This window comes from Chiloscyllium plagiosum, chromosome 4 (genome assembly GCF_004010195.1).
Source record: "Chiloscyllium plagiosum isolate BGI_BamShark_2017 chromosome 4, ASM401019v2, whole genome shotgun sequence".
NCBI classification, from domain to species: domain Eukaryota; kingdom Metazoa; phylum Chordata; class Chondrichthyes; order Orectolobiformes; family Hemiscylliidae; genus Chiloscyllium; species Chiloscyllium plagiosum.
Window position 1 is genome coordinate 110,573,569 of NC_057713.1, and position 13,263 is coordinate 110,586,831.

A 13,263-nucleotide genomic window follows, 5' to 3' on the forward strand; every position below is an offset into this window, starting at 1 on the left:
CACAGATAAATTTCATGAAGTATTATATTTTCTTACTGAGCATCTTTTTTCAACATTCAATAACATAGGAAAGTTAAAATGGACCTCTAATGAGAAAGCATGAAGGTCAAACGGTAAAATTTTGCAATCTAGTTTTGTGAAGGGTTTTGTGGTTTTTGTAGTGCTTCCTTTCTCAGAGTCTTTTCTAGTTTTAATGTCTTTAAGTTGTGACCAATGAGTGTAGATAGAAAGGTGGAAAGCACAGAGTAATGGTATAAAGGTGTTCTGCAGACTGGAAGTTTGCCTGCATTTGGTATTAGGACCACAGTTCTTCTTGATATATTTAATAATCTGAATTTGGTTTTAACGGGCATAGTTTCAAGGTTTTCAGGTGGCGCAACACTGGAATGTTATAAACAATAAGGACAGTAGTAGCAAATAGAGGGGCAATAGATAGACTAATGCATTGGGCAAAGACATGAGAATTTATATTTTATATATCATGTGAAGTGATGCATTTTGGAAGAGGAAGTAGGGACAATATGAGTTAAATGATACAAATTTTAAAAGATTGCAGAATCAGAGACTTGTTCTGTTCTTTGAAGGTGGTGTGGTGTGTCAAAGGGGTTTTTAATATAGATGCAGAGTGCCACAGGAAGGAAGTTATGTCAAACCTGTATAAACTACCAGTTAGACCTCAAATGGAGTATTGTGTCCACAATTCTGTGCACCACAATTTAGAAACACTGCCAGAGTTTGAAGAGATTGCAAAGGAGATTTGCTAAAATGGAACCGAGGTTTTGGGACTTGGTTAAGAGATTAGAGAAGTTGAGATTGACTCTTTACACTCGAAAGGTTTTGGGACTGATTAAATAGACGTCAAAATTACGAAGGATTTTGATAGAGTAAAAGAAAAGAAATTGCTCCAGTGCAGAAGGGTTGGTCGTGAAGGATATGGATTTGAGTAACAAAAGAACCAGAGGGGTTTTCTTTTTGTGTATAGACTTACACTTTTCTGAAATACAATGCTTGAAACGGGATTGGATACTTTTTCGAAAAAGAAAAGCATTGCAGTACCCAAATACAGAGAAGCTTGGAAGTGTTTACTGCACAGAAGGGAATCATTCAACTCATTATGCCTCAACTTTCCTCTAATCTCTTTACCAATTACTTTAAATCTAAGTCCCCGGGATATTGACCTCTCTGATAACAGGAAATCATCTTTCCTCGTCACTCTATCTAGACACCTCCTAACATTAAACCCTGAACCAATATTTTCTCTGTAAGTGTGCTATATCAAGCTCAGAATGTTCTCTTGAATGTATTTTGAGACTTTGGTGACATTCATATTGATTTGTTATCCCAGTACTATTTGAGCAGGGATGTGGGTCTAACGGGATAGCTCTTTCAAAATGGGCTAAATGGCTTCCTTCTGCTGTTTCAAAAATTACTGGCTTGGGTCAGATTTCTTTGATAGAAATGATGTCTCATTAGCAGAATATGCAATAATCACAAACTTTTTTTTTTACAGAGGAGAATATTTGTGAATCATGCCATTCTCCCATATTGCCTACAGGTATGTAACATGATGGAGAGGAAACCTTGTAACTCTAAGCTGCACAAAGTTCTTTAGCATGACTCTTAAGCAGTTTGGATGCGAAGTAAAATTCGGTAAACTACTTACATTATTCAGCAACAGGATATGTTACTCAGCACTTTTGTTTATTCAGAGTTTTTCAAATTAGCTTTCGTTTCTTCTCATCATATAATGTTCAAAGCATAATGTTAGTGTTGAGTCGCTGTCTTAATTTAGCAGGAAGGAAAATTTACTGTTTACCCCAATCCCTTTTCATTGTAGTAAATAAACAGCCTTGTCAATCTATGCATTTTTATTGAAATGAACAATAATTAAACTGTTTAAATTGTTCATTCTGATACATGTCTCAAGGTCAGAGACAAATATTGGGCCAGATTGCCATTCAGACCCATCAGGGAAAACAGGTGCTCTGCATTTCTGAGAAGTGATTCAGTCAGGCTTTAGGGCTCTTGTGATGTAGTGATACTGTCTCTGCCCCTGAGCTAGGAGGCCTGGGCTCAAGTCCCGTGTGCTCCACAGGTGTGTAATGACATCTGTCGAACAGGTTCATAGAATCATAGAGATGTACAGCCGGGAAACAGACCCTTCGATCCAACTCATCCATGCCTAACCCAATCCTAACCCAATCTAGTCCCACCTGCCAGCACATGCCCCATATCCCTCCAAACCCTTCCTATTCATATACCCATCCGGATGCCTTTTAAATGTTGTAATTGTACTGGTCTCCACCACCTCCTCTGGCATCAATCCATACACATACCACTCTCTGTGTGAAAAAGTTGCCACTTAGGTCTCTTTCATATCTTTTCCTTCTCACCCTAAACCTATGTCCTATAGTCCTGAACTCACCCACTCCAGGAAAAAGACTTTGTCCATTTATCCTATCCATGCCCCTCATGATTTTATAAACCTCTATAAGGTCACCCCTCAGCCTCTGATGCTCCAGGGAAAACAGCTCCAGCCTATTCAGCCTCTCGCTGTAGCTCAAATCCTCTAACCCTGGCAACATCCTTGTGAATCTTTTCTGAACCCTTTCAAGTTTCACAACATCCTTCCGATAGTAAGGAGACCAGAATTGCTCGCAATATTCCAACAGTGGCCCAGCCAATGTCCTGTACAGCTGCAACATGACGTCCCAACTCCTGTACTCAATACTCTGTCCAATAATGGAAAGCATACCGAATGCCTTCTTCACTATCCTATTTATCTGCGATTCCACTTTCAAGGAGCTATGAACCTACATTCCAAGGTCTCTTTGTTCAGCAACACTCCCGAGGACCTTACTATTAAATGTATAAGTCCTGCTAAGATTTGTTTTCCCAAAATGCAGCACCTCACATTTATCCAAATTGAACTCCATCTGCCACTTCTCAGCCCATTGGCCCATCTGATCAAGATCCCGTTGTAATCTGAGGTAACCTTCTTCGCTTCTAGATTAGAGTGGTGCTGGAAAAGCACAGCAGGTCAGGCAGCATCCGAGGAGCAGGAAAAATGATGTTTCGGGCAAAAGAACCATCTGAGCTGTCCACTACACCTCCAATTTTGGTGTCATCAGCAAACTTACTAACTATACCTCTTATGCTCACATTCAAATTATTCATATAAATGATGAAAAGTACTGATCCTTGTGACACTCCACTGGTCACAGGCTTCCAGTCTGAAAAACAACCCTCCACCACCACCCTCTGTCTTCTGCCTTTGAGCCAGTTCTGTATCCAGATGGCGAGTTCCCCCTGTATTCCATGAGAATCTAACCTTGCTCACCAGTCTCCCATGGGGAACTTTGTCGAACGCCTTACTGAAGTCCATATAGATCACATCTACTGCTCTGCCCTCATCAATCCTCCTTGTTAGTTCTTCAAAAAACTCAATCAAGTTTGTGAGACATGATTTCCCACGCATAAAGCCATGTTGACTATACCTAATCAGTCCTTGCATTTCCAAATACATGTACATCCTTATTTAAAATGTATCTCCAGTCAGGGCAAAATGGCTCTTGTGGCTTCCATTAGGACATTCTTTCATAGTATAGAACTATCAGAGGAAGACACACCAAGCCTCCTTTTCAGTCAACTGCTGTATTCCAAAACATAAAAGTCCACACAATCACTTTGACAGATGCTGTCAAACCATAAATTCACAACCTAAGTGTGATGTTAGGGTGTTGGATCTGCAAAGTGCCAGTTATGGTGGGGTCTAGGGTACCAGCCGGTAGCATAATACGAGAAATTCAATTTCCTGGGTGATTCCTTCAGCGTGTACTGCAACTCCCCTGTCCACTGGAATAACAACTGTTTGGCAACAGATGCTGTCTGGTCTGTTAAGTATTCCCAGCATTTTCAATTTCTACAGAAGATTCCCTGCATCTGTAATATTTTGCTTTATATTGGTGCCTTTTAAAATATAGGTCCTGTCAGTAATGTTTTTGTACTTCCTCATTTTAGACATTGCAAAACCATTCAGTGTGGTGGTCTTCCACTGCAGACATATGTTTCATAAGGATTGCCTTCCAACTCCTGGCATGGTATGTTGTTGGCTATGTCAATTTGTATAGAATAATAAGAGTCATGTCATTTCTGGGAATGTTGCTTCTCATTTTGCTGCATTTTGCTTGGTTAGTGGATAATTCCATAATTGAACCTCGGGACTGGTTAGCTCAATTGGCTGGATGGCAGATTTGCAATGCAGAGGGATGCCAAATGTGGTTCAATTCCCACACTGGTTGAGGTTGCAATGAATATCCTGTCTTCTCAACCTCAATCCTTGCCTGAAGCATGGTGATCCTCAACCACCACCAGTTGTCTATCTCTAATGAGAGAGCAGCCGTGTGCTATTCTGGGATTATGACAACTTTACATATTTGAGTGCACACCCTTCTCGCCTTCTGTTAGTCCTGACTAATTATAATTGTTCGTAGTGGTTCCAAGACAGTTTATTTTAAAACTAAATGTAAAACATGAGAAGAAAACAAAATTCCAGAACTACGGAATAATAGTTTGCTATTTTTGTCCAGTTGCAGTGAGCTGTCCTATGTTTCTCGAATTCTAAGTGTTTGATAACAAACTGTTGTTGTTTGCAGATTATTAGTAATGTGAATTGACCCGTTAAAATTGTTTTACTAAATTTTGTCAAAGCAATTTTGCAGGAGAGCTGATCGTCAAGCTGCAAGATTTCACCAAAAATCTTTAGTTTGTCTTCTAACATTCAGCTCTCTTTTTAATTACATGTGGGAACATTATCTGGTGTAATCTGTGAAGTTTTATTTAATCTCATAAGCTTGCCATTGGAAAGCAAAAATTAAAAATATATATAATGTAAATGAAACCCATCTGACATTCTTCTATTCAGACAGGGAAAAAAGCTGGCAATGAAATGGAAACATGTAAAATTAACCCCTGAAAGAATGTAACCTACACAAGCAGGAAGGATTGAAAGTCAGCCCCAAACACTAGTAGTTGGGGGAGAAGTTAGTCTTGGGCTGTTTGTACAAATGGGTAATATAGAATCATTCCACCCCACACAATCTTCCATTGAGAAACAGCAGCAACAGCTTCAATGTATATGGCATCATCAAAGTAGTCAACTCACAAAGGAGTTCAACAAATACTGAGCCATATAAGAATATAGTAGACAGGTCAACTTGCTTAAAGTATTTTGAAGGGACAAATAAATTGGGAGAGACAGAGAGATTTAGGCAAGGAATTCCAAAGCTGAGGACAGGGCTGCCAGTGGAAGACTGAAAGAAACTGGGTATGTGCATGAGGCCAGATGTGGAGAATCTTCATTTCTGGAGAATGGTAAAGTTGAAGGAGGTCGCAGAACTAGGAAGAGGTGCAACACCGGAGAGATTTTAAATTTGAGGAATTGCTGGACTGAAAGTCAGTGACAGTTAGCAAGCATGGGAGTGAATAAACAAGCCTTCTTGTTTCGGTAAAATAGATAGAAGAATTTTGAAGAAACTGAAGTTTCCATATATTGGGAGATGGGAGCCTAGCCAAAGAAACACCAGAGCAGAATTAATAAGCTAATGGATGAGGGTTCAGCAACATATGGACAATATTATGGAGGTGAAAGTAAGTGAGCGACATGATGGAGAGAAAATGGAAACAGAAGACCAGCCCAAAGTCTGTAATTTCAAATAGTCTGGCTCATTCCCAGACAATAGTCAGGAAGGGTATGGGATCAGGTTGTGGCACCAATACTAAACAAAATGAATATTATATTACAAAATTATGACAAAAAGCATTCCAAGAAACCACTGCTTTATAGCAGAGTTGCTACTGCAAACAGTTCTGCATACTAGCAGTTTCCTGTAGTGGTGGTAAGGATACCCAGTTTGCTGTGTAGGATCTTACGAAGACTGAGAAGAAATGATTTATTCACAACACATGTCAGGCACAAGCACATACTTAAACTGAAGTGACAGGAATATTTACTGATATTCTGTATACCCTTTAAAAATATGACACAGCCTCAAGTTTCTTAAAACTAAACCCTCAACTTTAGCAATGAATCTTTAGCAAAGTAAATAATAAACTAAGGGATTCTATAGGGAGTAAAAATTAATCAGTCAAATTTTAATCCATTCATCAAGAAAGGTTATTTTACTAACTCAAAAAATATCTCAGTAATGATTGAAAGTTTACGTAATGTTTCCAGTCTTCGGCTATGTAAGGGTTGAAAAAAAGATTATTTCAGCTTCATGTGGGAACAAATAGATTAACTTTTTAAAATATTTATCTTAAACAGTTCTGTAACATCTGCAGTGCAAAACGTCGAAGGCCTGCTGGTGGACTGGGTGAGGCTTAAAACATCAGATGAACTTGACTGAGGACCACAAATTTAAAGTTAACGCATTATTGTAATGTGTAATTTTCTGTCAATTATCAGCTCACCTACTTCAAAGCTTGTACTTGTATAAATGTTAAATGCTAATTCTTAATAAAAGTCATTTTAGAATCATCAAACTTGTGAAGAAACAATGTACTGAACTACATTTAACTCTACCTCAGTGGAGTAAGAGGTGCTGAGTACTGATTGCCTATTTGTTTAATATGCAATGATTTTGACCTTTTCACAGGTAGATACAATTTGCAGAATAGTTTTAATGCTTGCCAATGTTACAATCTAGGTAAAAACTTATTTGCCTTCATGATTCAACGTTCTGTTCTAAATAAATCAAAGTGTCTTATATACACTGTGCTGCATATGTTGCCATATAGAAGAGTTAGTCATGAATGAAATACCCTGTGATAAATAACTCATTTCATAATTTTCAGACTACTATGGTATGGCCTAAGGAAAAGAAATACACTTGTCAGTGTACACTGACATTTATTCATCAGAATCTTTGTCTGTATATTTTGAATTAAGTATTACATTGAATGAAATGAAATGAAATATACGGCACAAAAACAGGCTATTCAGTCCAAACAATCTATGTGGTCATTTATGTGAGAAAGGGTTCAAACAAAATTTACAAGGATGTTGCCAGGGTTGGAGGGTTTGAGCCAAAGGGAAAGGCTGAACAGGCTGGGACTGTTTTCCTTGGCACACTGGAGGCTCAGGGTGACCTTATAGAGGTTTATAAAATCATGAGGAGCATGGATAGGGTCCATAGACAAGGTCTTTTCCCTGGGGTCGGGGAGTGCAGAACTAGTGGGCATAGGTTTAGATTGAGAAGGGAAAGATTTATAAAGGACCTCAGGGGCAACTTTTTCATGCAAAGGGTGGTGCATGTATGGAACAAACTGCCCGAAGAAATGGTGGAGACTAGTACAATTACAACATTTAAAAGACTTCTAGATAGGTATATGAATAGTAAGGGTTTAGAGGAATATGGGCCAAATGCTGGCAAATGGGACTAAATTAATTTAGGATATCTGGTTGGCATGGTCGAGTTGGACTGAAGGGTCTGTTTCCATGCTGTACATCTGTATGACTCTAAGAGTTTAGGGCGAGAGGGTATAATCTCAGAGTCAAGAATGTAGTGCTGGAAAAACACATCAGGTCAGACAGCATCCGAGGAGCGGGAGAATCGGCGTTTCGGGCATAAGCCCTTCATCAGGAAGGGCTTATGCAGCCCTCACTTTCTCCCGGTATAATCTCAGAGTGAAGGGTCATCCATTTAAGACCGTGTAAAGGTTATGTCTTTCAATTTTGGGATTTGGAAAATTGTGGACTGAAGTTGGGACAAACAATTCTGGGAGCAGTATTTTAAACTTTTGCATGTTTTGAAAATCAAATAACCTGACACTCTTGTGTATTGGACTATGCCCGAAACGTCGATTCTCCTGTTCCCTGGATGCTGCCTGACCTGCTGCGCTTTTCCAGCAACACATTTCCAGCTCTGATCTCCAGCATCTGCAGACCTCACTTTCTCCTATTGGACTAGACCAGACCACTCAAAACATTCTTAAGCAGGCACCCCAGACCATAACTTTGCAATTTGTTTTGGTAAGTGTACAGTGAAAATTATCCAGAGTAAGATAGTTCGATTTCTCAAATGCTGAATATATGAACACTGAAATGTTGTAATGCCAGCACTAAGCTTAAAGTCTCTTTCTCCACCGTTGAATATTTCTGTTGATGAATGTTCAACTTCCTTAAAAGACTGTTGGGTCTTTCTATCCCTTCGTTATCCTCCTCCTGCAGGAACATCGCACCAACATCCACACCACTAGCATCAGTAGCCACCGTGAAAGGCTTTGTTTAATCCGGTGTGGCTAATACTGGGGCAGTGGTTAACACAGTTTTTAGGCTGTCAAATGTCTTTTCGTGCCCTTTTTTAACAAGTCGGTGAATGGAGCAGCTACACCACTAAAGTTTGGCACAAATGTTCGATAAAATCCACTCAACCCCAGGAATTGTAGTACTGCTTTTTCTGTCAATAGTGTGGGAAATTCTCCAATTACTTTTGTTTTGGCATCTTGTGGGGCCATTTGTCCATATCCAATAACATGTCCCAGGAAGGTGGTTGGGCTTTGGAAATTCACTTTTAGCCAAGTTTACCACCCCAAGCCTGCCTTCTGAAGTTGATTGAACAAGTCCGATAAATACTGTAAATGTTCCTTCCGTGAGTGACTAAAAATCACCATGTTATCAGTGTACACCACACAGTCAGGTAATCCAGCAATGACCTTATTTGTCTGTCTCTGAAATGTGGCTGGAGTGTTTTTCATACCAAATGGCACGACTTTGAATTGATATAGTTCATTTGGTATTACGAGAGCTGAAATTGTCTTTGCTCTCTCTGACGGAGGTACTTGCCAGTAGTCTCTGAGCAAGTCCAACTTAGAAATGTAAATTGCTTGTCCCACCTTTTCAACACAGTCCTCCATTTGTGCAATTGGATATGCATCAGTCTTTCTAACGGCATTGACTTTACGATAGTCCACATTTAACCATTGGCTTTGGCACCATGACTAAGGGTGAGCTCCAGTCACTGTAATTCACTTTGATTATGCATGCGCTCTATCTCCTTCTGAACCTGTGCCAACTTTAGAGGGTTATGCCGATAAGGTTGTTGCTTAATCTGAACAGCATCTCCTATATCTACATCATGCACAATTAGGTTAGTACTTCCCAGTTTAGACTAGATTAGATTACCTATTCTGCATATCTCCCTGTGTGATAGCAATAACTCTTTCATGTCATTTCTATTTTCTTGTGGAAGGTAACTCAATAATTTATCCCAATTTTTGACAACTTCCTCATTGTCCAATTTGATTTCAGGAATGTTCAATTCAGAATCCTCTGAACTTGGTTCTTCCTTCTGTGCTGTAATCATTAACACCTTCTCCTCTTGCTTTCCTTCCCTATCAAGATACCTTTTGAACATATTCACATGACACACTCAGAGAGATTTCTTCCTGTCTGGAGCCCCTATCAAGTAGTTCACCTCACTTAATTGCTTCTCAATTTGATAAGGTCCACTAAACCTTACTTTTAAAGGCTCACCTGTTACTGGGAGGAACACCAATACCTTATCCCAATTACAAAATTGTGAATTGGTGATTTCTTATCCACTTCTTGTTACATTATATGCTGTGATACTTTTAATTGCTGTCTAGCCGACTCTCCAGCTCTATTTAATCGTTCTCTAAAATTTGACGCATAATCCAAACAGGTGGTCTCTGAATTCTGACTTATTAATTTCTCCTTCATCAATTTACCAGTCCTCTTACTTCATGCCCAAAAATTAATTCAAATGGACTGAATTTGGTCGATTCATTCGGTGCATCTCTGATCACAAAAAATACAAATGGAATTCCCTTATCCCAATCATCTGGATAATCCTGACCATAAGCCCTCAACATGGTTTTTAGTGTTTGATACCATCTCTCTAGCGCTCCCTGTGATTCCGGATGGTATGCAGTAGATTTGAATTGCTTTATTCCCAAGTTATCCATAACTACGTTGAATAGTTTGGATGTGAAGTTCAATCCTTGATCTGACTGGATCTCTATTGGTAATCCATATCTCATAAAAAATTAAGTAATTCTTCTACAACGCTTTCAGCTGTGATGTGGATAATGGGATTGCCTCTGGAAATCTCGTCAACATATCCATTATTGTTAATACTTATTTCCACTTTTTTGTTTGACATAGGGGACCTGGACAGTCAGTCAAGACTCTTGTGAAAGATTCCTCAAATGTTGGAGTAGTTATTAAAGGTGCAGGTTTTATTACTGCTTGTGATTTTCTGGTTAGCTAACATGTATGACACGTCTGGCAAAATTCAACTACATCTTTGTGTAGTCCAGCCCAGTAAAAATGTCTTTGTATTTTAGCCTGTGTTTTCCTCACCCCTAAATGACATCCAAGTGGTAGCTCATGCGCCATTCGCAGCACCTCCTTTCTATAACCTACTGGCAAAACAATTCGATGAATCTCTGCCCGTTTCTCATCTGCTTGAATGTATGATGTTCTCCATTTCCTCTTGAGGCACCATTTATTAAGTAATAACACACAGGAATGCATTCACTTTCTTTCTCAGTAAATGTCTTTTGATATAACTGTTTTAACTCCTCATCTTTCTGCTGTAATTCAATCAGCTTAGCAGAGCTAAAGATACTTGCATGTTTACCTCTTTGCTCCTTCTCTGTTCCACTTATCTGATCAAAGAAAGTTTCAGATAATACTATGACAGCTTCTTTATCTGTGCCTTTTGATCTCACCTGCTGAAACTTGTGCTCTGTGATCTTGTGATCACACAATCAGGGAAAATATTGGATAAACATTCTCCAGGTCTTCAGTTGCCTGCATCTCCATTGGCTTTTCAACTAGAGTAGGCAGCACACCTACCGGTGAATCAGCTATATTATTTGCGAAGACAAGTTGTATTCCTGGAGCTGAGAGTTTTTCCAATGCTACTACCATAAATTCTCCACTCTTCTCTGGACTCTGAGCCTCACTTTACATAACTGAGCACTTTTTTTGTCTCTCCATGAATTCCTGTTACCAATACCTTCTCTGGCAATAGTCTCTCAGGAGTGCATGTCTCCTCATCCCTCAGCATTACTGACTGAGAGGATCCTGTATTCCTTAATATTGTAACCTCCTTACCTATGACTCCTGACCTATGTGAATAAATGTTACCCTTGCATGTAGTTTTTTTAAGCAGATCTGGCACTTCCTCCATAATCAACCTCTTATCATCTTGTACATTCTGAGGCAGTTGTCTAACTTTCCTTGTGCTTTTCATTACTAGTCCAACATAACTTCCACGTTTGTCCGGTTTCCCCCATCTGGCTTTCTCCTAGCCCACCAATACTGTGATTTTGTGTGGCCCAATTTATTACAATGAAAACACCAGAGCTTTCTAACTTCTTTGACCCTTCAAGGGTTTTTTTTTTACCCTATGATAAATTCTCCTTATGATCTTCACTGAGATCTACCTTTCCCTTTCCATGTGAGGATTTCTCTTTGCCCCAGTTTCTATCCCTCATGGACTGAAATTGATTCTGGAAGCCAAACTGAGTTTTATGGTCCAACTCATAACCATCAGCCAATTCAGCTGCTAACCTTGCTGTCTTAACTCTCTGCTCTTCCACTACTTCGGGCAGTGAGTTTTTGAATTCCTCCAAAACGATTACCTCTCTAAGGGCATCATAGGTTTGCTCCATTTTTAAAGTTCTTATCCATCTCTCAAAATTACTCTGTTTGATCCTTTCAAACTCCATATAGGTTTGACCAGAGTCCCTCCTTAGATTCCTGAAACATTGTCTATAGGCTTCTGGTACAAGCTGATATGCACTTAAAATGGCTTTTTTCACCTCGTCATACTCCCTAGATACCTCCTCTAATAGGGGTGCAAATACCTCACTAGCCCTACCTACAAGTTTCATTTGGATCAACAAAACCCACATTGCCTCTGGCCACTGCATTTGTTTAGCCACCTGAGTTCTGTGTTTCATTTTGTGTTTCATTGTGTAATTTTGTGAATAAATTTTTTGTCTGTTCTAAAATCGAGTAGTTAACCTAACTATCTTACTCAAATGAGATGAAAAAGGCTTCCACATCCTCATCAAATTTAGGCAATGCTTGAACACTGGGCTTCTGACTACCAGTGGCTTGCCCATCAACACTCTCTTCCTCACTACCCTCAGCCTTTATCTCCAGCCTTTTACACTGACTTTCCTTTTTTAAGTGTCAGTTTTTGAAGTTCAAAAGCTCTCCCTTTTTCTTTCTCTGCTCTCTCTTTTTCTGTCTATTCTGCTTTTGCAGTTGAATTCTTGCTATCTGTGTAGATTCTGATGGTTTCTCCATGAGGTTTAAATGTTGAGCTACTGTTGTAATTATCTCTCCTTTCCTCACAGAATCAGGTAGTTCCAATTCCAGCTTCCCTGCAAATTCTTGCAACTTGGTCTTATTAACCTTTTGCAAAACCTCCAAAGTCACCACTGCCACATCCAGAATTTTTTTGGTGACTGAAAGAGCCATTACTATCCCAAGGTTTGTCTACCCAACCAAACCAACACCTGAAATAAAGACACTAGCACCTACCACTCACTGTTTAAAATCCCGGACGAGCCACCAATCTCTTATGGACTAGGCCAGACCACTCAAAGCATTCTTAAGCAGGCAGCCCTCGACCTAACTTTGCAAATTGTTTCGGTAAGTATACAGTGAAAATTACCCGGAGTGAGGTTGACTACTAGATTTTAGAACAGACAAAAAATGTATTCACAAAATTACACAATGAAACACAAAGAACAGAATAAGGAACCTCTGCAGAACTCAGTCTATCCAGCAAGACGTAGTTATGCTGTACAAATACACACAACAGTTCCAATAAGCAAACTTCCTTTAAAACCCAGTATAAATGGAACACATGCTTACAGGTTGAAACTGAAGGGCAGAAATGAGAGAGAGAGTTTCCATACAGCTCTCTGTTGAACTTCCCAGTTCAAGACTGAACTAAAACTGCTCAGCTCAGCTATCTAAAAGCACTGACTCCCCTTTCATTATGTAGGTCACTTATAAAACACGACCACTTTGGTCTGAAGTCTCATCTGTTTACATATAAACAAAAGACCCCCAAATCCTTTTTATCTTTGTACCAAACCAGATTGATTGGAGTCCGGCCTGATTTATTGCCCCTTTGAAATAAATCAAGGATAGAGTCTCCTTGAGCCAAGAAACAGCTTTTAGGAAAAAAGGGACTAGCTTTGTGACACATGGTA

The 13,263-nt window shown here is 39.4% G+C and overlaps 1 protein-coding gene across 1 annotated transcript in view; it reads left to right on the forward strand.

The window, feature by feature from the left end:
• Positions 1-6,539, forward strand: part of vps41 (VPS41 subunit of HOPS complex) — a 165,633-nt gene extending 159,094 nt beyond the window's left edge. The window contains exons 27-29 of the mRNA XM_043688929.1: positions 1,511-1,555; positions 4,021-4,100; positions 6,326-6,539. Of these exons, the coding sequence (XP_043544864.1) occupies positions 1,511-1,555; positions 4,021-4,100; positions 6,326-6,385 (185 nt within the window). The 3' untranslated portion in view covers positions 6,386-6,539. The remainder of the gene's footprint in view (positions 1-1,510; positions 1,556-4,020; positions 4,101-6,325) is intronic.
• The last annotated feature ends 6,724 nt before the right edge of the window (positions 6,540-13,263 follow it).